This window comes from Mixophyes fleayi, chromosome 5 (assembly GCF_038048845.1).
Source record: "Mixophyes fleayi isolate aMixFle1 chromosome 5, aMixFle1.hap1, whole genome shotgun sequence".
Taxonomy (NCBI): Eukaryota; Metazoa; Chordata; class Amphibia; order Anura; family Limnodynastidae; genus Mixophyes; species Mixophyes fleayi.
Genome location: NC_134406.1, coordinates 63,510,604 through 63,537,945, shown reverse-complemented (window position 1 = coordinate 63,537,945; position 27,342 = coordinate 63,510,604). Strand labels below are relative to the sequence as shown.

The following is a 27,342-nucleotide window of genomic DNA, read 5'->3' as shown; positions in this document are numbered from 1 at the left end:
TGGCTCGTCCCTTTAAGACATGGGAACAACAGGGTCTATACTCTGCGGGTCAATTGATGGATAAATCAACCAAGAAACCATTGCGTTATGCCCAAGCTAGTGAAAAATTTCCATTTCTAGGCCCTTGCGAGATGACATTTCTCGAAGCCCAACATTATGTCAAGAGCCTAATTGTTTTTTTCTCAGACATAGATTGGGATAACCCATTAGACAATATACTACTCTCTAAATCCCCCAAACAAAAAGCTATTTCAATTCATTAGAGACTCCTGAGAAACAACATAGACTATTCTACCATATGCTCGGGCCTTGCTCAATGGTTATTGACATTCCCGCACTTAACTAATGAAATTTTGCTTACAAACTTAAACATCTCGACCAGATTGCTCCCAGCCTCTACATATGTAGAAATGTTCCTTAATGTATTTCATAGGGGATATATATCTCCACATCAGATAATAAGTGTCCTAAATGTGGGATGGGAGAGGCGGACTTGTTTCATTGTTTCTGGGGATGTCCAGTTATTAGAGGGTTCTGGATACGCGTGTGAAGGTTCGCTACTACTGATCTGGTAAAGTATCTCCCTTTCTGTAACGGACTTAACTGATACCCGCCGCTCCGTCCGGAAGCCGCACTTCCGCATCCAGGACCACGTGACCGCACCCGGAGGCGGTCACATGACCTCAACCTAGAGGCGGGGATTTTGAATCCCTGTCAGGATAAAAACCTCACTCTGACACTCGCTGAGTGTCAGAGCAACACTTACCTGTTCCTGGCTCCTGCTCTTCGTGGATTGCTGTGTCTTCCAGTCTCCAGTGTCTTCCTGTGTGCTGATCTCTGCCTGCTTGACTACCCTGGCTCTCCTATCCCTGTGTACCGACCCGGCTTGCTGACCATTCTTCTGTTCTTGTGACCCGTGTACCGAACCTGGCTTGTTGACTCCGAGTTGCCTTCTGATTCTGCCTGACTCCATTCCTGTGTACCGAACCGGCTTGTCTGACTCCACTACCTCCGCTCCACTCCGCTGTACTACATCTTGGGGCGAACCTGAACACCGGGGAGATCGTTAGACTCCGCACCTCAGGTAAGCCAGCACTAATCAAGATTAGTAGTAGAAGTATCCAGAATCTGTTACAGTTTGCTCTGACCATGGATGCCGCAGCTAAAGATCTGTTGCAGCATTTAGTGGGGAGGATGGATAAGCAAGAAGCTAACCAAGAGCAACTTTTAAAATTCCTCAATAGTCTATCTACTCGGTTGGATGTTGTCCAGAACACCCTAGTGGCTGGTGGACCACCTGGGCCGGCAGTGGCCCCTGTACCTCAGGCCGCAGCAGCAGCTTCTTCCTCACAGTTACGGTTACCTAACCCACCCAAGTTCGATGGGGACCCCAAGTATTGCAGAGGATTTTTAAATCAATGCTCCATACAATTCGAGCTATTACCAGGGAACTTCCCTTCTGAAAAAACGAAAGTGGCCTATGTGATTTCTTTATTGTCCGGTCAAGCCTTAGCATGGGCTTCCCCCTTATGGGAGAGGGATGACCCCATTCTACATAACTTCAGCGTCTTTTTGTCCACTTTCAAGAAAATATTTGATGAGCCAGGAAGGGTGTCCAATGCCGCTTCCGGCTTATTACGTCTCCGCCAGGGAAACCAGTCTGTGGGATAGTATGCGGTCCACTTCAGAACTATGGCCTCTGAACTTCGCTGGAACGATGAGGCCCTAGTTGCTACGTTCTGGCAGGGCCTTTCAGACCGGATCAAAGACGAGCTGGTATCTCAGGAACTCCCTACGTCTTTGGATGATATTATCTCTCTCTGTGTCAAAGTTGATTTGCGTTTCAAGGAACGTAATTCCGAGAATGAACAGTCTCGGCGTAGTATGATTCGCTTGGCCCCCAACTTCCAAACCCCTGTTCTTCCTCTTGAAGAGCCCATGCAACTGGGGAGGACCCGCCTGTCAGCCGAAGAAAGGGAGAGGAGATTTCGGAACAAGTTGTGTTTATATTGTGGAGAGAGCGGCCATCTTCTGAGTTCTTGTTCTAAACGCTCGGGAAACGACAGGGCCTAACGAGTTCAGGAGCTGTATCGTTGGGCCTCTTCTCTCAGTATCAGTCAGTTCCCTGTAGTAATGATTGCCTGTCTATTCCCATTTCCCTTCAGTTAGGACAAAAGACTTTCCCGCAGTCGGCTCTTCTTGATTCCGGAGCCGCAGGAAATTTCATCTCTGCCGCAGTAGTTAAACAATTTGCTATTCCCACACAAGCTTTGGAACAACCCATCTCTCTGATGGCCATTGATGGGGGAAGAATTCCTGAGGGGTCCATTCTGGTACGCACTATTCCCCTCCTGCTTCAGATAGGAGCGCTTCATCGGGAGAAGATTTCTTTTCTAGTAATTCAGAAATCTACTAACCCAGTCATCCTAGGACTTCCATGGCTTCGTCTCCACTCCCCCACCTTAGACTGGAAATCAGGTCACATATTGTCCTGGGGACAGTCCTGCTTCTCTCACTGCCTTAAAGAGAGTGGTTCCTCCGAATAGTCCCAGACGTTCCCAAGAATTTCCTGTGACTCTTTTGCCTGAATCATACCAAACCTTCTCTGATGTTTTTTGTCAACAAGAAGCCACTAGACTTCCTCCTCACAGAATCTGGGATTGTGGCATTGATCCGATACCTGGTAAACCCATTCCCAGGGGCCGCGTTTACCCCCTTTCCCTCCCGGAGTCTAAGGCTATGGAGGAGTACGTCCAAGAAAATCTAAACAGGGGCTTCATCCGCAAGTCTGCCTCCCCAGCTGGGGCTGGCTTCTTCTTCGTAAAAAAGAAAGATGGGGGCCTCCGCCCTTGCATTGATTACAGAGGCCTGAATGCCATTACCGTTAAAAATCGGTATCCTCTGCCACTAATTTCCGAATTGTTTGACCGGATTAAGGGTGCCACCATCTTTTCTAAACTTGATCTCAGAGGAGCGTATAACCTCATACGCATTAAGGAGGGGGATGAATGGAAAACGGCGTTCAATACCCGAGACGGCCACTTTGAATACCTGGTCATGCCCTTTGGGTTGTGCAATGCCCCGGCCATCTTTCAGGGCTTTATGAATGAGCTTTTTCAAGACCTCTTGTATCAATCCGTAGTCATCTACTTGGACGACATTCTCATCTTTTCTCAAGATATAGTATCTCATCGCATTAATGTACTGGAGGTTCTCTCTCGTATCCGGGAAAATCATCTATTTTGTAAATTAGAAAAATGCACCTTCGAGCAAAAACAAATTCCCTTCCTGGGATATATTATTTCTGGCACCGGTCTACAGATGGATCCCACGAAATTGAAAGCCATACTTGACTGGCCCCAACCATCGGGTCTTAAGGCCACCCAACGCTTCCTAGGATTCCCCAACTATTATCGTCAATTTATCAAAGGATACTCTTCTCTCGTGGCTCCCATCACGGCATTGACCCGTAAATCTGCTGACGCTAGTATTTGGTCCACTGAGGCTATCCAAGCCTTTAGATTATTAAAGTCTCTTTTTTCATCTGCACCCATTCTTCAACAGCCAGATTGCTCACGTCCATTTGTCCTGGAGGTAGATGCCTCTTCCATTGGCACTGGAGCCATACTGTCACAGCAAAGCCCTTCTGGAAATCTTCATCCCTGCGGATTCTTTTCCTGTCGCTTGTTACCTGCTGAGAGGAATTATGGGATTGGCAACAAAGAGCTCCTGGCCATCAAGCTGGCTCTCTCCGAATGGAGACATCTACTAGAAGGGGCGCAATTTCCTATCACCATATATACCGACCATAAGAATCTGCTTTACTTACGCACCGCTCGATGTCTAAACCCTCGGCAAGCAAGGTGGTCCTTATTCTTCTCATGCTTTGATTTCAACATCACTTTTCACTCTGGATCCAAGAATACGAAGGCAGACGCCTTATCTCGCTCTTTTGATCCAGCCGACATGGAATCCTTGGAAGACAATAAATTCATTGTAGATCCCTGTCAAGTATTGGCAACTACACACCTGAACAAGGGTTGTCCTCCGGGCAAAACATTCATCTTGCCACGTCTACGCACTCGGCTCCTTAACTGGGCTCATCACTCTCTCTTCTCTGGGCATGCCGGCATCCGCAAGACCTGGGACTTGTTGTCCCGAAGTTACTGGTGGCCTTCTTTGCTGGACGATGTGAAGAGATTTGTTTTGGCTTGTTCCAAATGTGCTCAACACAAGACCTCTAGGAAGAAGCCTTATGGATGGTTGCTCCCATTACCCATTCCTGATTACCCGTGGTCACAGATCTCCATGGATTTTATCACGGATCTTCCTCCTTCCAAATCCTGTACTGTGGTGCTAGAGGTCACGGATCACTTCTCTAAAACAGCTCACTTTATTGCTCTTAAAGGCCTTCCTTCCTTCTTCCTTCTCCTTAGCCGATATTTTTATTAAAGAAATATTTCGCCTCCATGGCTGTCCTCAACATATTGTGTCCGATCGGGGATCACAATTCATATCAAAATTTTGGCGGTCTTTTTGCAATAAGTCCGGAATTAAGCTTGACTTCTCTTCCGCATATCATCCCCAGTCCAATGGGTCTACTGAAAGAACTAACCAAGAATTAGAGAAGTTTCTAAGAATATTTATCTCAAATACCAAGATAACTGGGTGGATCTTCTCCCTTGGGCCGAGTTTGCCCATAACAACCATTTCCATGAGGCCATCTCTAATTCCCCCTTTTTGTTCTTTATGGCTGCCATCTTAGACCTTCGCTCAAACCTCATCTTCTGAAGTTCCGGCAGTGGACTCTCTGTGTCAGAATTTCTCTGCTATTTGGGAACAGACCAAGATAAATTTAAAGAAAGCAACCACTTGTTCCAAAAAATTCTACGATAAAAGGAGGAGAATGACTCCAAGTTTTTCAGTCGGTGACAGGGTATGGCTATCCACCCAGAACATTCGTTTAAAGGTTCCCAGTAAAAAAATTTGCTCCCAAGTTCATTGGCCCATTTGCTATTTCTGAGATTATTAATCCCGTAGCCTTTAGATTGAGTCTGCCTCCCTCCTTATGCATACCCAATTTCTTTCATGTCTCCTTGTTAAAACCGATGGTAACCAACAGATTCTCCACCTCATCCAGAACTCCTCCTCCTGTTGTGGATCAGGATCAAGTCGAATACGAGATTAAAACTATCCTAGATTCTCGTAAAGTTCAAGGTGCCATACAGTTCTTGGTGGATTGGAAGGGTTACGGCCCTGAGGAGCGCTCATGGGTAAGAGCCATTGATCTGCATGCTCCCCGTCTACTTAAATCCTTCCATAAAAAATTTCCTTTGAAACCCTATTAGGTGTTCGGAGTCCACCTTTTTTGGCAGGGGGTACTGTAACGGACTTACCTGATCCCCGCTGCTCCGTCCGGAAGCCGCACTTCCGCATTCAGGACCACGTGACCGCACCCGGAGGCGGTCACATGACCTCAACCTAGAGGCGGGGATTTTGAATCCCTGTCAGGATAAAAACCTCACTCTGACACTCGCTGAGTGTCAGAGCAACACTTACCTGTTCCTGGCTCCTGCTCTTCGTGGATTGCTGTGTCTTCCAGTCTCCAGTGTCTTCCTGTGTGCTGATCTCTGCCTGCTTGTCTACCCTGGCTCTCCTATCCCTGTGTACTGACCCGGCTTGCTGACCATTCTTCTGTTCTTGTGACCCGTGTACCGAACCTGGCTTGTTGACTCCGAGTTGCCTTCTGATTCTGCCTGACTCCATTCCTGTGTACCGAACCGGCTTGTCTGACTCCGCTACCTCCGCTCCACTCCGCTGTACTACATCTTGGGGTGAACCTGAGGACCGTGACCTGAGACTCCTGGCAGCGAAGCCCACCCCGCCTTGCGGCGGTTCTTGGTGAACACCGGGGAGATCGTTAGACTCCGCACTTCAGGTAAGCCAGCGCTAATCAAGATTAGTAGTAGAAGTATCCAGAATCTGTTACACTTTCACACCAGACTGGGCTATATTGGGCATTCTCCCACCAAATACCTGTACATCCAGGGGTGGCAGACGTCTGCTGCTGATTATTTCGGCAGTGGCAAGAAAATGGATCCTCCACATTTGGATCCAGAGCACATTCCCCACACTGGATCTCTTTAAAGAAAAATTGTTCTTTGCCATGAAAATTGACTGGTTGGGAGCCTCCCTCCAAAAAGCAAAATACACAGGGAGATTTTTTGATACTTGGGAGAACTGTGTTGGCACTTTGTAAGTCCCGCTGAGAGAACAAATACAAAAATGTTTTCAACACACCATTTGGTACGAAACTAGAATATTCATGCAAGACCCACCTATCTTTCTGAACTAGGGGAGTGCTTGTGTTGCTCCGGTCTCTCCAGGCTTTTGTGTCTTGTGTGATGTGATTTATATTTATAGTTCACTTCAGAAACTCACAGATGACAGCTTTCCTCATACTATGTGTCGTGGTTCGTGATTATTATGTATAAACATATATTTGTTCTAATTTATTTACTAATGTGTACATGTTTGACATTCTTCAATAAAGAAATTTTGAAAAAAAAAAAAAAAGTGACGTCAATGTAGGCGCCCGGCATCTTTATTCATCGCAGTCCTTTCAAGTCAGGTTTTGAAGCCATCAAAATCCAAGTCGGCTTTTGAAGCAGTCGCTGTCATGATGTTATGGTATGTGCTATTGGGGTTGTCAGCATTGCTGTTAAGACTACCATCGGTCACATAACCATCAGCTGAAAAGATCATGACTCTGTAGACTTTATGGAGGTCCTGATAGTGAGCGCATACACATGGCAGAATTCGAAGGACATAGGTCCATTGTTGAATGAGATTTTTAGTCCTGTTTAAATATCAAATGAAATGATACAATGTGCTTTGGAACAGCCATTGTTCATGGTTTCAGTGTACACATTAATGCAAAATCGGGCTGAACAGTCATTTATCCTGTGATTGGCAACACCTGTAGTGTGTACCCAGCCTTAATCAGATTCACAACACTGTGACCACGAACATACTGGATACTACATGAAAGGTAATCATCTTCTGCTAGCTGTATTCCCTTGTGTTTGGAGCTATTTGAGGACACAAGAACACAAGCTAAACAAATAAGTAGTGATCTAAGAAATAACTCGCCTTTGATATTTTACATTTGTTGCATTATGAGATGTGACTTTATTTAAAAAAAATATAGGCATAAAATGATGTGTTGATTTTATAAATACAACTCAATCCCTGTTACCTTTTGAAAAAAAGATGTCAAATTCCAAAAGACATTAAATCAGCAAAGTTTCTAACAATCATTGCACATTGTAATGTATAACTCTCATTAAATTAAAACAGAAAAGGCTAATATTTGCTAAAATCCATGACAATTGATATAATAAAACTTTTTCTTTTTAAATGTGGACACATCACAAAATAAAAATAAAATAAAAAATTATATATCTTACGCACACACACTCACCATATGTCTTCAAATTTGGTCACTTTTACATTAGATTTTAACATTTCTAAATTTTTGTGGCAAAATTATCTATGGTAGACTAAAGGTGGAGTGCTTGTATTAGGGTTTACCACTTACTGTGCAGAAACATCTGGCGCCCACTGTTATTGCATTCTCGGTTCTTTATTTATATACAATATGGCTCAAAAGGAACACAAAATGTTACTGGCCACGTCTTTATATTCACTCTTCTTCAGTGCAACACATTTCAGTCCTTTAATGAATGAATGAATATATATATATATATATAATGTTACCAGAAACACACGTTTTATGAAATGTGAGGATTTGTCTTTTATTTAAAGAGGTCTATTAAAATTGAAATTTAAAAAGGAAAAAAACACTGCTATACATCATTAAGCAGCAAGTACCTCACTACGCATCTGTATTCTAATAGGTACATGTTTTACCTCACTCTCCCTTTTCGGCAAACAACGCCATTTGCAATCTGCACGTCAATATCCTTCATTAAAATGATCCAATTACTGTACTTTCACAGATTAACAGACAGGTCAATCTCCAGTTGTGCTTCAGAAAAACAAAAAAAAAAATCCATGTTTTTCTCCAGTAAGTGCAAAGCAACATCATGTGCAGCTACATTGGTCCTAGAGTTAGAAATCCCACCACGAACAGCACTACAAGCTGTACTTTCAATGACTTCAGTCGCCGGTTTCATCTCCTGCCTTTTCTGGAATGGCCTCCAAGCTCCGTCTTGGTTTGGACACCTCTGCATTTCCAGCGGTAGCCTTGTTCAGTCCACATGACAGAGCAGCGTAATGAATTTGCTTTAAGTTCTCCATGGTCTCGGTTTTGGCATACTTGAGAAGATCTGATTGCCCCTGTAAAGGATAGAAGCATTTGGTTATTTTTTTCACACACCTTGGTTCAATTTGTTAAAGTTTCCACCTAAAATATCAGTGGATAAAAACATCACATTCATTCCAGTTGTACAGGCTCCATTTTATGGATACCACGCACAAGCCAATAAGTTTGTGAATAAATGATGGAATGAAGTATTGGCAGCAAAGCTGTGATAACCTAACTGGTAGCCTAAAAACATGTTTAAGATGGAAAACTTGCAAGTATATGGAAAGGGACAAAAAGGTGCATTAATACCTGAGCAAATCACCCTGAGTGTGTGCTCCCACTCTATAATATATATATATATATATATATATATATATATATATATATATATATATATATATATATATATATATATATATATATATATATATAGGCACAAAATGTCAAGGTGAATTCCAATATCTTATCCATATAATTTGTACACACATATATACAGATACATATACATATGTACACTCACACATAATATACACACCCATAATATACATACACATAATTTAAGAAAAAATGTGTGCCTTCAATTAATCACAGTTAAAAAAAATGACTAAATCGAATGTATCAGGAATATCAATAATCTGTGCATGCCAACAGCACTACAAAAACCAGCGACCAACATAAACAGAAGCAGTAATCCTCCTCTCCCTACAGATGAATTCACTGACAACACACAAGACAGGTAGGCAGGCAAGAGTGTGTGTATTATTATATACTGTATTTGGATTAGAATACTGAATACCGGGACAAAAGAAGACTGCTCATGTCAATAAACCTCTTTATTTGTATATTTGTCATGTAATTATGCACACTCTAACAAGCCACTCCTCAATAAATGGCATATTAAGCTAAATTAGAATGTAATAGATTTTAATAATATAATACAAGCAATAACAGGGTCACTACTGCTAGTGAAATGTAAAAAAAATTGTTTAGATATAAACAAAATACTTAAAGCTGATACAAAAAAAGCAGTTATGTAATGTTAAAAGAAAAAAAATCTTTATTGCACCAATGAAATTAAAAGCCTGACATACACAACTCTAAATTAAACTCTGTGCAGCTTTATTTAAAAAAATGTATGGATAATTTACAGTAAAAAAAGAACATTTCCTCTTCATACTCCCTGGCAGCCCTAACAAATAGATAATCACTCTCGTCAGCTGAGCAGAGACAGGAAAAGGAAACACCTCTGATGGTATATAGTGTGACTCTTCCTCCCTGCAGGCATGTTGTTCCTGTCTTTACCTACTGACTAATGGCTCTGCGTCAGAAACAAGCATCAGACACTTCAGAGGTCACATCAACACATGCATCAGCTCTGAGTTATACAAGTTAAACTTAGTACAATTTCACAAGGACACATTACTGTGGATTAGGAAATGAGTTGGATTCAGAGCCTGCCCAAAGAGGCCGAAGTGCATCAAACCTACATAAGTCCCCTAGTTAGTCTTTCCCATTTCTTCAGTTCTCTTGTAGAACCCGTGGAAAGAAAGAAGATCATCACAATCCACATTAAGGTCTAATGAGCATGTCTTGGATTGGCAGTAGATTATGAAGAGCCCTTATGTGTGGAATGTACTCCCCAAGTAAGAGAAGAACCAAATCAGCCAAGGGGTTAAAAGAACCAAATCATATATGGATGACATACCAGGTGCCTGATCCATATGGATCAGAAGAATCCCTTGAGGAGCAGGAATGGTTCTCTGATAGGAAAGAGGTAGAGAAGAACACAGATAGGCTTAATAGGTAACTAGTGGAGGTGTTTCTGAGGCATATTAAAAAAAAAAAAAAAAAGATACGGGGATGCACCCTCCAAGATGCCTTCTTTGAGAATAAGAAGCATAAATCCAGAGTTTTTCTTTGTACACCAAGTTGTGAAAGATCTTATAAATAAAGAGTGGAAGGAACCAGTAAAAGGACAGTCCAATTCCAAGAGAAAAGACATACTTATCCTTTCCTGGATAATGAAGCAGCTAAATGGGATTCAACACCAAGAGTGGATGCAGTGGTGACTAACCTTTTAGTTCAGTCTACCATTCCTCTGGAAGTTGGAGATCCATTAAAAGATCCAATGAACAGAAAAAAAGATTTGTCAGGTTCTACATTCGAGTCTGTAGTGGCTGTAGCTTCAACCTCCAGGGCACTTAGGCTTTGGCTGGATGCATTGTGCAAGGATACTCAAGAAAACATTAATAGAGAATATTTACTGGAAAGTATGGAGATGATGAGGAAAAGGATTGGCCCCCTCTATAGCATCCCTGGATACAATTAAACTCTCTACCAAGAGCAAAGTTTCAACAGTAGTGGCTAAAATAACTCTTTGGTTACGTTCTTGGGTGCCAGATTTGTAGTCTAAAGTCGCTTAGCCACACTTACTTTTGAGGGTTTTTTACTATTTGAGGACAAACTGGGCTTGATGATTGAAAAAGCCACAGGAGGTAAATTCCATTATTTACCACAGGATCATAATAGGCCTTCTTCCAATCAACAGCTTTTTAAGGAAGCAAGAAAACATCAACCCAGCAAATAGTATTCTAGGAAGTTTGAGGGTAATACATCTAAGGAGCCTTTTAGATTCTCCAGGGGAAAAGAAGGAAAACTGTGACTCAATCCCCAGAGTCCACTGTGGGTGGTCGGATTTCCAATTATGTAAAGCTGTCAACACAAACAACCCAGGATGCTTGGGTTCTAGACACTGTTACAAGATAGATTTAGAGAAATACACCAGGCAGACATGTTTGTAAAATCCAAAATTCCAGCATCCCGAGTGCAAATGGAAGCATTGTATAGCAGTATGGAGACAATGATGAAAAAAAGGTGTTTTCACTAGTTACTGTCAAAGTGACATCCATTTATTCTCCAAACTTTTTCTGGTAGAGAATCAGTTGGGAGATTTCTTAACAGTCCTGGGGGTAAATTTATTAAGCTACAGGTTTGTAAAAGTAAAAATGTTAGCTAGAATCTGATTGGTTGCTATTAGAGATGCTCAGTCTCGGTTCCCCGAGATCCGCACACACCCGAACATAGCAGATCCAAGTACCGAGCCTCGGAATTGAAAACGAGGCAAAACGTCATTGCTACGTCGTCGGATTTCAGATCTCGCGAGCTTTGGATTCTATAAGTACCACCCTCCACAGCAATCCAGCGCCATTTCACAGAAAGACACAGAAGGGGTTGCACAGTTCTTGGCAGTCTCTAGTGCAGTTGGGCAGCGTCATAGGTAGAAAAGAAAGAGGAGGGATAGCAGTGTTCTTCAAAGTCTCCAGTGACATTCAGGAGAGCTCCATTGCTAATTGTTATTGCTGAAATAGAAATATAGGTCTGGCAGACGTGGTCTTTTAAATTTGCAGTCACATTGTACTGTGCTACATAGGTAACATACAAAGAGGAGTGCTCCGTTGCTCCATTGCTAGTTGTCATTGCTGAAATAGAAATAATACGGCTGGCAGTCTTGGTCTAAATCTGCAGTTAAATTTTACTGTACCATAGCTCACTCAGAAACAGGAGTGGTGGCAGGGTTCAGTGCTGAAACAGAAATTGTAATAGGGCTGTCAGTGTTCTTAAAAATCTCCAGTGACATTCTACTGTGCCACAGCTCATACAGAAACAGGAGGGATGGTATTGTTCTTGTCACTCTCCAGTCTCAGTCATGATGATAATAATCCCTCTACCTCATGTGCTAAAGTCTATGTTCAAGTGCATAGTGGTTTTAAGTCAGGGAACCAAAAATGTAAATAAAAAGCTTGTACCTTTGTAAAGAAAAAAACACCGCTCTAATAAAGGTGAAAGTTTACTGTAGAAAAACATAAAATTGCCAACATGCCATTCTACCCAAAATATTACCAAGCATACCAGCATCAGCTAGCTCCCTTCTCTCAGATAGATATCAGCACCTACAATCTACACTGTCACCATATTCACCCTCATCAGTGTGTACATCATCATCAAACATAACAAAATGCATGCCCACTGGAATCCACCATCAGAGAAGCCTGTGTACTTTGATGTAATTGCCAGTAATGGCCTTCCTCATGGAATTGGAATTTGTTGTTCATTTTACTGAAGAGCGGTCACGATTTTTGGCCAATTCTTTTAGACCAGAGCAAATGTCAAAATGTTGTGCAGACTCATCCGCATCACCACTGGGTGTCTTGGGAAAACTAAGTTTTTCCCTAGCAGCAATTTCCAGAGAAACTGAAGGAGGAGACGTCATTGTGTCATGTACCACTTGAGCTGTCTGTTTGTTGACCAGGAGCTCATTGCATCTCTTCGATCTCGGTCAGTTGGAAAGAAAGTAAAGACATAGCTCTTAAACCTAGGATTAAGCACAGTTGGCAAAATGTAATGATCCGATTTCAAGATGTTTATAACTCTTGGATCCTGGTGAACCGAATAAAGTACTTAATCTACAAGACCAACATAATTAGCGGAATTGCTTTGTTTCATTTTCTCTTGCTGCTTTTCAAAAAGTCTAATTAGGGGAATCACTTAACTCAAGCTAAAAGTTTCTGAACTCACTTCACAGGTGACTACTTTGAGTGGTTTCAGCACTTAAAAAGTTCTGTACCACCAAGTTGATTGTGTGAGCAAAATGGGAATGTGATGGAATTCCCCCTGCTGTAATGCTCTAACAATATTGGTGGTGTTTTTAGAAATTACATATCCTCAGGAGAGTCCCAGCAGGATAAGCCATGTTGTAATGACATCCCTTAGTTTTTCAAACAGGTTGTCAGTGGTATCACCTCTGACCTGCGCCTTGTCTCGTCTCTGTTAACCACCTCTCACTCCCACCTTCAAGACTTCTCCCCTGCTGCTCCCCACTTATGGAATTCCCTACCACGCTCAATCAGACTTTCCCACAGCCATCATATCTTTAGATGCTCTTAGAAAATCCATCTCTTTTTTAGAGGTGAGCTTATCCTTGATAACACTATTCACACTAATGCACCCTCACAACTATCCCAATCTCCACTCTGAGCCACACTCGCTGCTCGTTTCAGCTATGCCCTCTATCCCTTACAATGTAAGCTTTCTAATGAGCAGAGACCTCCATACCTTTGTTTTCAGGTCTCCATTTATTTCGTCTGCCTTGTCTGTTCTTGTTTTACGTATATCTTGTTTTATGCATGTCCTTGTCTTCCCTACTGTACGGGCGCTGTGGAGCCTTACAAATCTACGATAATAATAATATGCCTCTTAGTGAAGCAGATGATACACAGAGTAGCCTGCCTCTGAAAAATGCAACGTTCTTGGGTACATGACGCAACTGTCCCTGCTGTTGAAGGCGAATCACCAACCCAGTGGGCTGTCACAATCATATAATCTTTAGTGTGCCTAGTTCTGCTTGTCCACATATCTGTGGTTAAAGTGTACAGTGGGTAGAATGGCAATTTGTAGCCCAATAATTACATTTTTACGAACCTTCTGGTAGAGGTGAGGAATGGCTTTTTAAGTAAAATGGTGTCATGATGGAATTTGGCAATGGGGACAGAAGACCTCAAGTAACTGCCTAAAACCAGCTGCATTAATAGTGGATATTGGACGCAAATCTAATACTAGCATAGTCGCCATGGCATCTGTGATCCGCTCTGCGACTGGGTGACAGCTTTCATACTTGCTTCCTCTGGCAAAGGATTGTTAAACAGTCAATTGTTGTAAATTACTAGTAGTCTTCTTCTTGGTCTGCTTCTGGGTTGAAGATCCACCCCCAGCAGCAGCAGTGAGCCTAACGCTCAAAGATTCTTTTGGTGAGTCCTGGATAGGGGAGGAGTTATCTTGCCTTAGAAACTTGGATGCAGGACTAACTCCGATCACTTGTGAGGATATTGATGATGATGGTGCTGGGGATAAAGCTTGCAGGCGCTGGGATCTAGCTGAGAGAAGAAAAGTAGTTGATACTGGACTGCTTGTTATTATTTAGCATAAGTTTCTGATTTTCACAAAAGCTTTCCATGAACTCGCTTCAAATAGTGTAACATGGATGAGGTTCCTACCTCTACTGACTGTGGCTTTACATTGCTACAAATGGCTAGACAACTGTTGTCAGGATTTGGGTAAAAATAATTCCACACATAAGAGGTGGATTTATTGGTCTTATGCCCAGGCATGACAATGGCCTTCTTCTTATCACTGGCAAGAACTGCTGCAGTCTTTGTTTGAAATTGTATGAAAATAATATTGTGACCTGTGAGGTGGTCAACATTGACTGCAAATGACTTGAAATTAATGTTATTGAGGTTAATAATAATGTAGAGGGAAAAAAAACAAAATTATGTGATTTTAGCAAAAAAAATAAATAAATAGGGATTTTAGAAAAAAATAGGGATCCAAAACCAAAACATGCAAGGGCGGTTTTTTGCCAAAGCCAAAACACAAAGTTAATCCAAATCCAAAACCAAAACACAGGGGTCAGTGAACATCTCTAGTTGCTATAGGTGTCATTTTGTAGAATTTACTAAATAAACAATAACTAGAATCTGATTGGTTGCTATAGGCAACATCTCCACTTTTTCAAACCCACATCTTGATAAATTTACCCCCTGTACTTGTGAAGACAGTTTTTGCAGACAAAGCATTTTTGCATGGAATCAGTTCCTTCATAGAGAAAGACTTACAGGAATCTACAAAGTCCTGTGGCAGCACAACATCATTATTTCTCAGGTTTTGTGTTCTACATTGCCACTTCCAATTCATGTGACCACCACTCGCTCTGTCTATGTCCCTGATATCGTTCACCAAGGTTCTATTAGTTGTATTATCGACTCTTACAAAGTAGTATATCAAGGTTTGGCACTACGTAGATTATATCATGGTTATAGGAAAATCGGAAGAGAACAAGAAAAGCGATCTCTTTTCTACAAAACAACAGTTGGATTACAAAATGGAAAAGTTATTTTATACTTTCTCAGCAGTACCAGTTTCTGGGAGTGCACAACAAATGTCAGTTTCAGAGGAAAGATTGTGCAGAATACAATGTTTGACACTTCAAATTTAATTCCAGTGGCAGCCCTCAATAAGGGACCGTCTCAGTCTTTTGGGGATGTTTCCTTTCAAAATAGGCTACCATGGGCAAGTTGGCATATACAGAACCTGCAACTGAAATTATGTGACCAATGGATGGAACCACAGACAAATGGCTATAGGGTTAGGGTGTCAGACTAACAAGGACCGTCAGAAATTCCCTAAAAATGGTGGCAAGACCCCATATTGAAAGATCGGGGAGTACCCCTCTCAGGAACCAGAATGGGTTGTATTACCTACAGACTTCAGCACCAGAGGTTGGGGTGCACATCTGAACACACAGTTGATATAGGGCTCATGACAACAGAAAGAAAAAAAAACTACACTCAAACATGTTGGAGATGAGAGCAGTTTAGAAATCTACTCCACAGTTTTAACCTCTGTTGCATTGCAGTCATCTCAAGATATTCTCAGACAACCAAACTGTGGTGGGATTCATAAATCGACAAAGAGGCACCAAGGGCAGAGATATGATTATGGAGTTAATAGCAATTAAGTCAAGATCAGAGAAAACTTAATATCCCTTTCAGAATAAATGTAGCAGGCAAGAACAATATCGAAAGTAATATCAATAGAATAACGGCTTGTCTTTCTGGGAAATTTCTTACCGCTGTGTGTTGGGTTATCAGAGGTAGCGCCCCCTATTGAATTCAAAGGATGATATAGTCATAATGTGTATTGGAATAGGGAAGGTAGAAGTCTACACATTATAAAAACTTATATATAAAAGAAGTCTGTTTTGTTGAAATACATTTTTTTGGAAAAGAACTACATTGTAGCAGACTATCTCAGCCACTATGAAATCCACCCAGAATGGACGCTGCATGGAAAAGTCTTTCAACTGCAGAAAGATTTGGATGCTCTCATATAGACTTGATGGTGAAGAGTTAGAATGCCAACATGGACTGATTCTATGACCATTACAAAGATCCAAGAGCAGATGTGGATAGATGTCCTGACAAGACCTTGGGACTTCCATTTGGGATATATATTACCTCCATTCACTATCATTCCATGAATTTCTTTTCCTTGAGTAAAATCAGAAAGGTAATAGTCATTTTTCAGCTTTGGTCTCCTCTACCATGGTCTGAAGTAGCTAGGGAGATGCTTCTAGAGCTACTATGGCCTCTGCCACTTTGACTGGAACTCCTATACCAGTGACCAGTTCTACATTTGAACCAGAGTACTCTCTCCTTGAAGGGATGAAGATTAGGTGCTCGTTACTCAAGAACAAAGGAATCTTTAAAAAAGTAATTGAGGTACTGTTGCAAGCCAGAAGGAGAATTAATCTGTAATTTGCTACAAGATTTGGAAAAAATGTATCCTCTGGTGGCAAACAGAAGGCTGTTAAGTCAATGTCTATAAGCATTCTGCAAGTACTAGAATTTTGGCAGGAAGGATTAGAAAAAGGGTTGTTGCTCAGGAATCTGAAGTTCCAGGTGTCAGCACTTAGCATTCTTTTGAACTCAAGTTTGGCAATCAATGATTTAGCATTAAAATTTTTCAAGCAGTGAACAGAATGTGTCCTTGCATCAGACCTTTCTAAGCACCATGGGACCTTAACCTTGTTCTTAAGACATTAGTGTCAAAGTCCATTTGAACCTTTAAAAGACATTTCTCTTAGATGGCTCACACTCAAAGTAATATTTCTGGTGACAATTACATCCGAAAGATTTTCTGGATAAGGTGTCTTCCTTTCCTATCAGTTAGGAGATTATATTACTATCATTATGCTCATGGACAAATTATTACTTTGTTCTCTCTAGATAGTTAGAGATTGCTCTAACAACATCAACAACATATGTAGTTTAGGAAGACTGGTTTGCTTTTTGTCCTGCCTGCAGAAACACGACCTTCTTGGGCACACATGTGACATTTGGATGCTCAGTTTGAAATAAGAATCCTTCATTTTAAGCAAAGAAACAATGTTTGCCATTCATTGCATCATGTTGATATATTGCTCACTTAATGGCTTTTAAACATTAACAATTAAGTATAATAAAAACAACTCCAAAAGAAATTCTGACACTAGCGTGCCATGGAAAGTGAAAGTACATTTAATGGGAAGTGAAGTTAAACTGTCAGAATGTGACTTATGCAATTCTTTAAGAGTTCACCTTCCAAGTTTTCTACTCAAAATACTTAACCAGATCACTGCCAAATTATCTCACACTGTAGGAGAGGTGGGTGTGGGTAATGCAATAGCAAGGGGAAAATTGCAAAGTTTATATATGTATATACTTATAGGTTATACATATCTGAATAACAGTTTTGTATTCATGGAACACAGACTAATTGGCTAAACAAAAGACCTACTTACCCAACTAAGTCTAAGAGCCACTGTGGCCACGCTTTAAATCTACTGGGCTTCAGGCCGACAATAATCACTATAGATCTCTGAAAAACACATTTAAAAGAAATATTCACCTAACTAAAAGCTCCTTCTCCCTCTGCAAAGACCTTTTAACAAAGGCTGCTGAGAAATCTAAAAATATCTGTTTTACCATAAAAACACTCATGTTCAAATAAGAGGGCCTTTACAAGTGCTATGCTCTTAAACGGCACACACTGCAATCTGGTCTCTGATCAGATGCCTGACCTCTTCTCCACCTATATTGACCCCCCAACCACCATAATAAACCTCTACTCCCGCACACTCTCTTTTGATTACAGAATATCACAAGACCAGAAATGTCAGAACTACTAATATCTGCCCCTGACAGTATGAGCTTGGGGCTGATGGCTTAGAACCTAGGCTACCGAAAGGTGCTGAACCTCTCATTGCCTCCTCACTAACCAACATTTCAATCTTTCATTATGTTAAAGCTTCATCAATCTAACCAAGGCTTTTGACCTTGTAAACTGAACCCTTCTTCTTGATCAACTACGTTCCCCAAGTTTCTCATCTAATGTTGTAGCCTATTTCAGATGTTATCAGACAGAAAACAGGAAGTTTTTCAACTTTTATATCTGATTTATCTCCTGTACATGTTGGAGTACCCCAGGGCTCTATAACAGACCCCTTGCTTTATTTCAATTTACAGTAATGGTTTACTGAACCAAACTGATCATCTCTGCTAGATGATCAAAAAAACAGTGCTAGAAATGCTGCTGACACTGGGCACCCTCTTGCATTGGATATTGCAAATATTTAATATTGGCTAACTGAGAACAATTTGTTCACAATACAAAAAACTATTCCAGCTGCCCGATTTTCAAGAAATCATTTAGGCATGTTTGCAGGAATATTTCGTGAACAACTTCTATGCTGGAATCCAGCTACCGACAAACTGTGAGGCCCATCAGACCGTCATTAGAGGTGCCATTATAAACTTTTGCAACACAGCGGGAAAAAAACCCAGACAAATACAAAAATAACCTTTTATCGAGTGATATCCAAAACCCTGGGAATGCCCAAAAACGCACCCAGTCTACCAGAATCTATAAGCAATTGATTAAGCTTAGACCTGTTAATTGAACAAACAGAACATAAATTAAAATTGCTTAATCAAAAAATTTATGAGAAAGGTAATAAAACAGATACTCTTCTAGCCAACAAATTGAGAGCTAAAAACGCTTTCCAAACAATCCCAGCTCTAAAAAATGTAAAAAGGGAAAATAGTATACAATTCAGGTGCAATAAACTTTCATGGAACCTTACAAATCCCTCTACAATACCCAAAATAAATCTGCGGACTGCAAGACCCAAAACCTGTAATTCAGGAATTCCAAACTCAGCCTTCCAGATGTTACTAACCTTAACCTCTGGTGAAGAGGAGGAATTGAAACTAGTTTTCAAACTCCAAAAGCCTTCAAGATCACCAGGCCCCAATGGCTTTCCCATTAGCTACTATAAAACTTTTGCCTCATGACTATCCTACCCTCCATTACAAACTTTTAGTATGATTCTAGAGGGAGCTTACTTTTGTCCTGAAACAACTCACTCAAAAATTATAGATATTCCCAAACCAAATATGAACCATTTAAATTGCATCAACTACAAGTCAATACGGCCATGGTCAGGAATTGAACTCATGACCTCAGTGCTGTAAGGCAGAAGTGCTAACCACTTAGCCACCGTGCTGCCCACACATAAAATTGAATGAATTAGGGATTTGAGCTACTTGGAAGTCAAGAAATTACAACATATATTACCACATTAATGTAATAAACTGATATGTAAATGGCTTAATCAACCTAAACAGGGACCATGTTTGTGGTTACTCCAAGTGTGTTATGTTTCCGTATAGGAAACATAATACATCAAAGCACTACTTTCCATAGCCTATGTTTGAGAAGACTTCTGTATAAATTTGTAACCAGTGGAAACTTTTATCCAGTAAGCATTTTGAAGTTTTCTGACATTAAACTCCATTTAAATAATGTTCTGTCTTTGTGTTCTTAAATAATTAATGTGCTAGATAGGCTTGGTTTCAATATCTCTATATTTATGGAGAAAAGTGCTTGGTTTATAGTATCAAATTAGGTTGTGGTTTGAGATAAATCAGGAAGTAACTGAAGACTTCCTTTTGTCTAGAAGAAGCAAGCCACAGTGACATGCGCATTAGCGTTTCTGTTGAGTGACAATATTTATACTATTCTAAATATGAGGTTTTTTTAATGAATTAAGATAGATTCAGTTTAAAATGCGAGTCCTACGCAAGGGACTAATTAGATAGATGCCTATACAGTCAAGTCCATAAATAATGGGACATCGACACAATTCTCATATTTTGGGCTCTATACAACACCACAATGGATTTGAAATGAAACTAACAAGATGTGCTTTAACTGCAGACTTTCAGCTTTAATTTGAGGGTATTTACATCCAAATCAGGTGAATGGTGTTGGAATTACAACAGCTTCTATATGTGCTTCACACTTTTTAAAGGGACTATTTTGTTTCCTAACAGATAGAAGAGGCATCATGCTGGGCAGATTTAGTTAAGCATAAGCTAAGGTGTGGACAAAATAACATACAATTCAGGAGCCAAAAAGGAAATGTTTATCTTGCACACATTTAGGGTTACCATAGCTGAGAAGACTATAGAGGATATCATACTGAACATGAAGTGCAACAATGAAGCATATTTGGGGATACCCCTATTGCGATGGCATGTCCCAAGACAAGTGCAGTTTGGTATGAATACAACTTGCATGGAGATAGTCCTATCGGACAACACATAGTACAATATGTAAACTTAATATGATATTCAAGTAAAATAAATAATATTAGCTGCAGATGCATGTAAGTTAAAGTTTCTTTGGGAATGGGAGTGTCTACATAAAATCATACCCAGCAGCAGTGCTATGGCCATTAAAAAGCCAAACAGTAACAGTTTTATACCCAGTTATATTGTAGCAGTAATGTGCCAATATTATACCCAGCAGTAACATGCCCAGCAGTAGTGATAACCCTAATAAACAGCTCATTACATAGCTTCTGTGTGCCTTACACACATCTTGTGATTATTATGCAGCTCCTATTTGCTTATTACGCAGCTCCTCTGACTGTCTGAAACCCTCCTTAGTGTTTGGTGTGTGTGTGTGTGCTTTTATAGTAACCAACAGGAAGCAACCTTTGAACAGTTAACAGTGCATGCTGCTTTCTATTGCTTAATATAATAGCAGTCATAGACTGATCACTACAGGGAGCTCCAGGCAGCCTCAGGAGGTGAGACACTGTCTTTAGAAGTTAAACACTGGAGAAATTCCACCTGGACACTATTTGTCACTGGAAAAAAAAAAGTACAGATCTGGGGTTTGCTAGATAGAGAGCAACCCAATATGAAGAAGAAGAAAAAAGAAAAAAAGAAAGAAAAAAGAAAAAAGAAAAAAGAAAGAAAAAAAGAAAGAAAAAAGAAAAAAGAAAAAAGAAAGAAAAAAAGAAAAAAAGAAAATAAAAAAAATAGAAAAAGAAAGAAAGAAAATATACTGCAATTTTGTGGTTTTAGGCTTATGCCCATGCAGTCTTCAACAATGTGGACCTGGATGAAGCCAGCTACAGCACACACTGCAGTCATTAACATGAGATCCATTTAGTATGAATATGTCTTTGTGGCACAGAAATATAACATAACCAAGATGGGCAGTGTAAGGTTCTGTCAATTTTGCTGAAGAGCAACTTCTAGTGTGCCCTGCTGACTGGCTTTAATGGAGTACAGGGCATGCTGGGAATTGTAATCAAGCAATTGTTGAAGAGCTACAGGCAGCTAATGTTGATACTGGGTAGGAATGCCCATGAAAACGATTTAATTAAAAGAATATAATCAAGTAATTTAACAACAAGACATTGCCACATGCTAAAAATAACTTTATTTACATGCCTTCTTCTGGAGCTGAGGAGTTCATTTTTATTCCCTCCATTGAGTTCTGTATATACAAGATATAATTGGTCTTTTAATTATAAGCAATAAATACTATATTACTGCTCCACAGTATAACACAGGGCTCAGCTGTAAGAAATGTACAGGGAAGTGTGCACTGACCTCCTCCCACTTATTGTATACAGTTTCAAACTATATGTCGGAGACCCCTTCTATTATCTGCTACATGCTTTAATGTCAGATAGTTAGGTTGCCACTGTTCCAATTAATGTAAGAAGCGCGGCCTTGCTTTAATTCAAACCAGACATGGTGAAAGACATTACTGAGGCATGTAATTGACATTTCACTCTACACAGGGACCCTGTGAGGTTCAAACGGCTACTCTTGTGTTCTTGTTCTTTTATGAAGCGTGCCACTGTTCCTGCTATTTGCACAAATACAATCTGTCTGCTTGAAATATTTTAAGTAACAAGAGAGCAAATGGTCATAGCACACTTAAGAAATAAGAAATTTTCCCCTCATGTAAAAACTAAAGGATCCAGGTATATTGTCCATTTCCTATTGCTGCTTATCGCAGAGATAGTAAATCTTTGGGCAGGGCCATCTTAACATTATGGGCCCCTGGGCAAAACAGTGCACCGGGGCCCATATAATAATAAAATAAAAATAATAAATATATATATATTATATATATTCAGGGCCCAATTAAGGATTCTGGCCGCCCTAAGCTATTTCAGCCGTAGCGTCCCCCCTCCAGCCACCTCACCTGCCCCCTTCAGCCAATTCACCTGCCCCCCTCAGCCAATTCACCTGCCCTTTTTACCCACCTCACCTGCCCCCTTTAGCCACATCACCTACCCATCTGCCGCCCCTCCCCCCCGAGACATTAGAACGGACTTACCCGCTGTGGAGTCGTCTCTTCAGCACTGTGTATGACAGGCAGTCTGGCAGTGATCGCTGCTTGCTGCCTGTCAGTGGGGCCGCGGGTGCTTTTTACTCTGGTTACGTGAGATGTGGAAGTCCTGATCTCACGTGACCAGAGTAAGAAGCGCCTGCGGCCACACTGACAGGCAGCTAGCTGCCAGACTGCCTGTCATGTGATAGTGACGGTCGGGACCGCTCCTTTAGACCAGGGCGGTCCCGATGACTCCGGATGCCACAAAAAAACAAACAAAAAAAACATCTTGGCGATGCTGCGCCCCCCCTGGCTCCAGTGCCCCAGGCTGCAACCTATTGGCTAATCAGGCCCATTATATATATATATATATATATATACGCACCGTAACTTACCCTTCAAATCGCCTAAGTCCGAGCCCATTCTCTTCTTCTTTCTTTAGTCCCCTGTGCTGTGCTCGCAGTGAATGTCGGGAGCACAGCACGGAAGAGTGGACCAGGGAGGGAGCCGGATCGTCACCTGACCGTTCCCTTAACGGTCAAGGTATCCACAAACGTAAGTTGTTGGTTTTTTTGACAGGAGTCCCGTCTTGGGCCCCCTTATCCCCTGGGCCCCCGGGCACCTGCCCATCGTGCTCAGTCGGAAAGACGGCCCTGATCTTTGGCTGCCCGATTTAACAATAAAATGTTGCAGGGGCTCTGCCGAGCGATGCTTAGCTCCCCGGTGACACCAGCAGCAGTAGGAGTAGTATTACCACTCGCCAGGCCTGTGAAGGGTCCCTCTGTGAATGCATGAGCCAGCTTGCTGGCCTCTGCATGCACAGTAAAACTGGAAGTCTGGACTTAGGCTTCCAGTTCCAGATTTGTAAATAAATAAATAAATAAATAAAGAATAATAAAATAAAAAGTGGTGAAAAATAGAAGAATAAAACAACAACTTTATAAAAAATAAATAAAAGGGAACAAGTGCTTTACTTTACCAATAAAGCATTTGTTCCCTACACTGACCCCTGGCTAGCAATATGAGGACAGCGGCGTTTCGCCGTTGTCAATGATAAATAGGTTTCCTCATGCATTACATGGGGAAGCTTCTTCAGAAAACCCTGCCAAAGGCTATGGTCAGCCTCAGTATTTACCAGCCCGGGGAATTTCATAAATAAGGAGAAGGCTTAATTCTATCAAAAACTCAGCCTGGCAAGAGTTAAAATACCGCTTTACTGAGCCAGCCATGTATGACCAGAATAACTGGTTCTCACATGCACTGTAGAACTAAAAGACCAGCCTTAGACTTTCAGTTCCACTTAGTAAAAAAACATTGGAAAAACCAGAATAAAACGTTATTTATTCATTTATTTCTGCTATCTACAGCCTCAGAGAGCAATAGCAGAACAAGGATTGTAATGATACTTCCGCGATCGTTGCTAAATAGGCCTCCACAACTCTGGCGAAACCTGGAAAATTTTATCGCCGGAGGGGGCTACAGTCGGTGGCGACTTCTTGATGTATAGGACGAAGCCTTATCGCCAAGAACAGCATTTTCTGATGCCCATAGGCCTTTAACCCTATGATAAATATGCACCACAATTTCAAAAGGTCCGCACGATACTAAATACTCTGTGCTGCTTCTATCAGTCTATTGTAGCAGTACACCGATGCTATGCAGCTACAGGCTGTTTTATACGTATCTTCTCCATCTCCTGCTCTGACCTGAGCCAAATGCACCTAAAAAGTTGCACAATATACAGACAAAATTTGAACATGTGTTTCACTACTTGGTGAAAGGTCCACTTTAAATATTCTTTATTAAAGGCACCTTTATTATAGTTTTATTATTTTACAAAACAAGATTTCCCGACATTCAACATGGTATTGTATATTTACAATAAATTAAACAGCAACAGAAATAAAGGATAAGTAATCATATAAAAAAGGACAACTATGCATCCCTAAAGATAGACATCCAATCCAAAATTTTGATCATTTGTTTAGAAGATGTCATCTGAGAATTAACCCATCAAGGACAGCAATAATTGGAATAGATATTAAGTCAGCAATGCTGAGGAAATATAAAGAAGTATTTTAGCCAGAAAGAAGCCACTCATCCATGTGATAGTATCAGCACATGTTCTAAATTTGCCATCTATTTTATATCTGCACTCAAGGCTAATACTTGCTTTACATGCCTGAACTGACTTGCATAGGGATAAAGTGTGATTACCGGAGGGCAAATATGCTCTGAAAGTTTATTACAGCAATCAAAAATGGGATCAGATAAAGGTCACTGTATGACCACAGTGAAGAAAAATAAAATAAAAAAAATCAGCAGTACTGCCAGGCTGTCAAATTCCAGCTAAGTGAATGATTAGATCTTTCAATGAAAGGCAATTTTGTTTTACAATTATACACACAGCAATACTCCGATCCCCACCAAGTACATAACGGGAAAAGAATTGCTTAACCATAGCCAGATATATATATGCGCTATTCAAAATCAGAGAAGAAAAAAGGGTGTGCTTGGTTAATCCCATATTATATATGGTACCAGCTGCTTGGCAATATAATGTATGCAAAACAAAAAGACAACAACTGTCAGCCCTTGTCCTTAGCACTGTGTGTATCTAGCAAAATGAAAACATGAGGTATTGGTTCATATTTTGATCAAAACATTTACGCCTGCGCCCCAGCGTCAAGGGAACCTCATTATATGCAGGTGCTATACTAACATATATGCTTCCAACATCATTAAGATGCAGTTAAAATCAGAGGCTCTAACCTTCCAGGTATAGGGGCCTACATTTAGCAAGGGCTGGCTTGTGAGCCACACCCAAAATATTTGCATACCTCCCAACATTTAGAACCCCAAAAGAGGATCAAAATAAGCACCGTTCCCGCTGTGCCCAAACCTATTTATTTCAGTTATGTATTGCATCCTGCAGCTGTCATTACAAAACGTTCATTTTCTCACATAATGTAGCGTAATTTGATGTTGACTGAGGTAGTTTGGCTCAAATTGAATGTAGCTTTCTTTACAGCTGCACAAGTTGCAATGCAGCTTTTATATTGGACCTAAGTTTCAGTCTGTTTAAGAATATTTTTTCTAGTAAGTGCAGAGGTAAGCGGTCCAGGAAGCTTGAAAGGGGGAGAGAGCATTTAATGCCATAGAGGGCAGTATCCGATTAGTTGTAATTGGGAATTCAAGAACAAATGTGCACTATATTATACATATAAAATCAGTGTCCACTTTATTAGGTACACCTGCTCATTAATGCAAATATCTAATCAGCCAATCATGTGGCAGCAGCACAATGCATAAAAGCATGTAGACATGGTCAAGAGGTTAATTTGTTGTTCCGACCAAACACTAGAATGGGGAAGAAATGTGACCTAAGTGACTTTGAATGATTGTTGGTGCCAGGTGAGGTGGTTTGATTCTCTTAGAAACAACTGATCTACTGGAATTTAAAGTTGTTTTCCGAGCAGTGGTTTCATGACTTGCAGCAGGCCCCTTTTTGGGCTCTTATGTTGGGTGGGTGGCATCAGGCCTGACACTTTAGGTTGATGCAGAGTTGGTGAAAGATGAAAGATCACAGAAAAATAGCATATTTCCACCAATATACAGAGCTGTACACATCTTGAGATATGTTTGCCTCCACATCAGCAACATATGTGCCTTTTTTATGTCAATCAGGTATTTGCACCTGCCCTATAGCAGATGCAAAAAAATACACTGCCTAACAGACATATGTGTGTGTTTCTGCAGGTCTGCATGAACCACATTTGGTAAACACGCCTTTACTGTCATTGGCCATTATTAGAACACTTGTTCTCTCCCCTGTGTTGCCGCAGGAGTGATTAACTGTCAGAACCACACAAGACTACGTAGGTACATATACGCTGCATCAGTCCCTTTATTGCTGGCAGGCTGAATCCATAGTAAATGTAAAAAAGGAAATATTTAAGTAGTGTTGTAAATGTATGTTAAAATAAAGCAGGGAATTTAGTATCGATCTATACAAAATATATATATTACAGAGGGATTATCTCCAATGGGAATCAAGTATTTCTGAAAGATCATTATGTGTAATACCCTTGCTTACCCAGCACATGCCACTGAGGGATTATCCATTGGATCCTTACATTGGTCCTTAGCCACATAATAGGATATTTAATTACCAGTCAAGTCATATCATTAAAATTGTAGCCTTCAGAAATTAGGTTATGATATTTGGAAATTTATCTTTAATTGTTTATTGAAATAATTGGTCCCCCCGGACACTGATGCACTAAGGCACGCAAAACTAACATAATGTGCGTTTTTTTAAATCGCGCATATGCACGTCGGATGTAAAGATACGTCTGTTGATGAATATAGGTCTAGGTCCGCTCTGCTGTAACAGACAATACACTGTAAGATATGTCCAATACATATGTAGAATATAAAATCCCAACAGTACATACAAAACCAAAAAAACCTATTCCATTAATACCACCTGTTCTATAGTTCTTTACTTAGTCGTCTGTTTATATAAACAAAATCATAGCCTAGCATGGCTTTCTCATAAGCTGTATAATGGTGACCTGCTTTCCTAAGGCTATTGGGAGAATATTTAAATTATACTGTGATATAACCTCCCTATTATATCTGGCGTGTGTGCCATTAATAGCCGGCTCAGATAGATCCTGAGTGAGCCTATGATCGTATCTCTCTATGTGTAT

General features: G+C 40.7%; 1 protein-coding gene across 1 annotated transcript in view; it reads right to left on the bottom strand.

The window, feature by feature from the left end:
- Positions 1 to 7,626: 7,626 nt before the first annotated feature.
- Positions 7,627 to 27,342, bottom strand: part of PLCL2 (phospholipase C like 2) — a 201,554-nt gene continuing 181,838 nt past the window's right edge. The window contains exon 7 of the mRNA XM_075212311.1: positions 7,627 to 8,361. Coding sequence (XP_075068412.1) covers positions 8,182 to 8,361 — 180 coding nt within the window. The 3' untranslated portion in view covers positions 7,627 to 8,181. The remainder of the gene's footprint in view (positions 8,362 to 27,342) is intronic.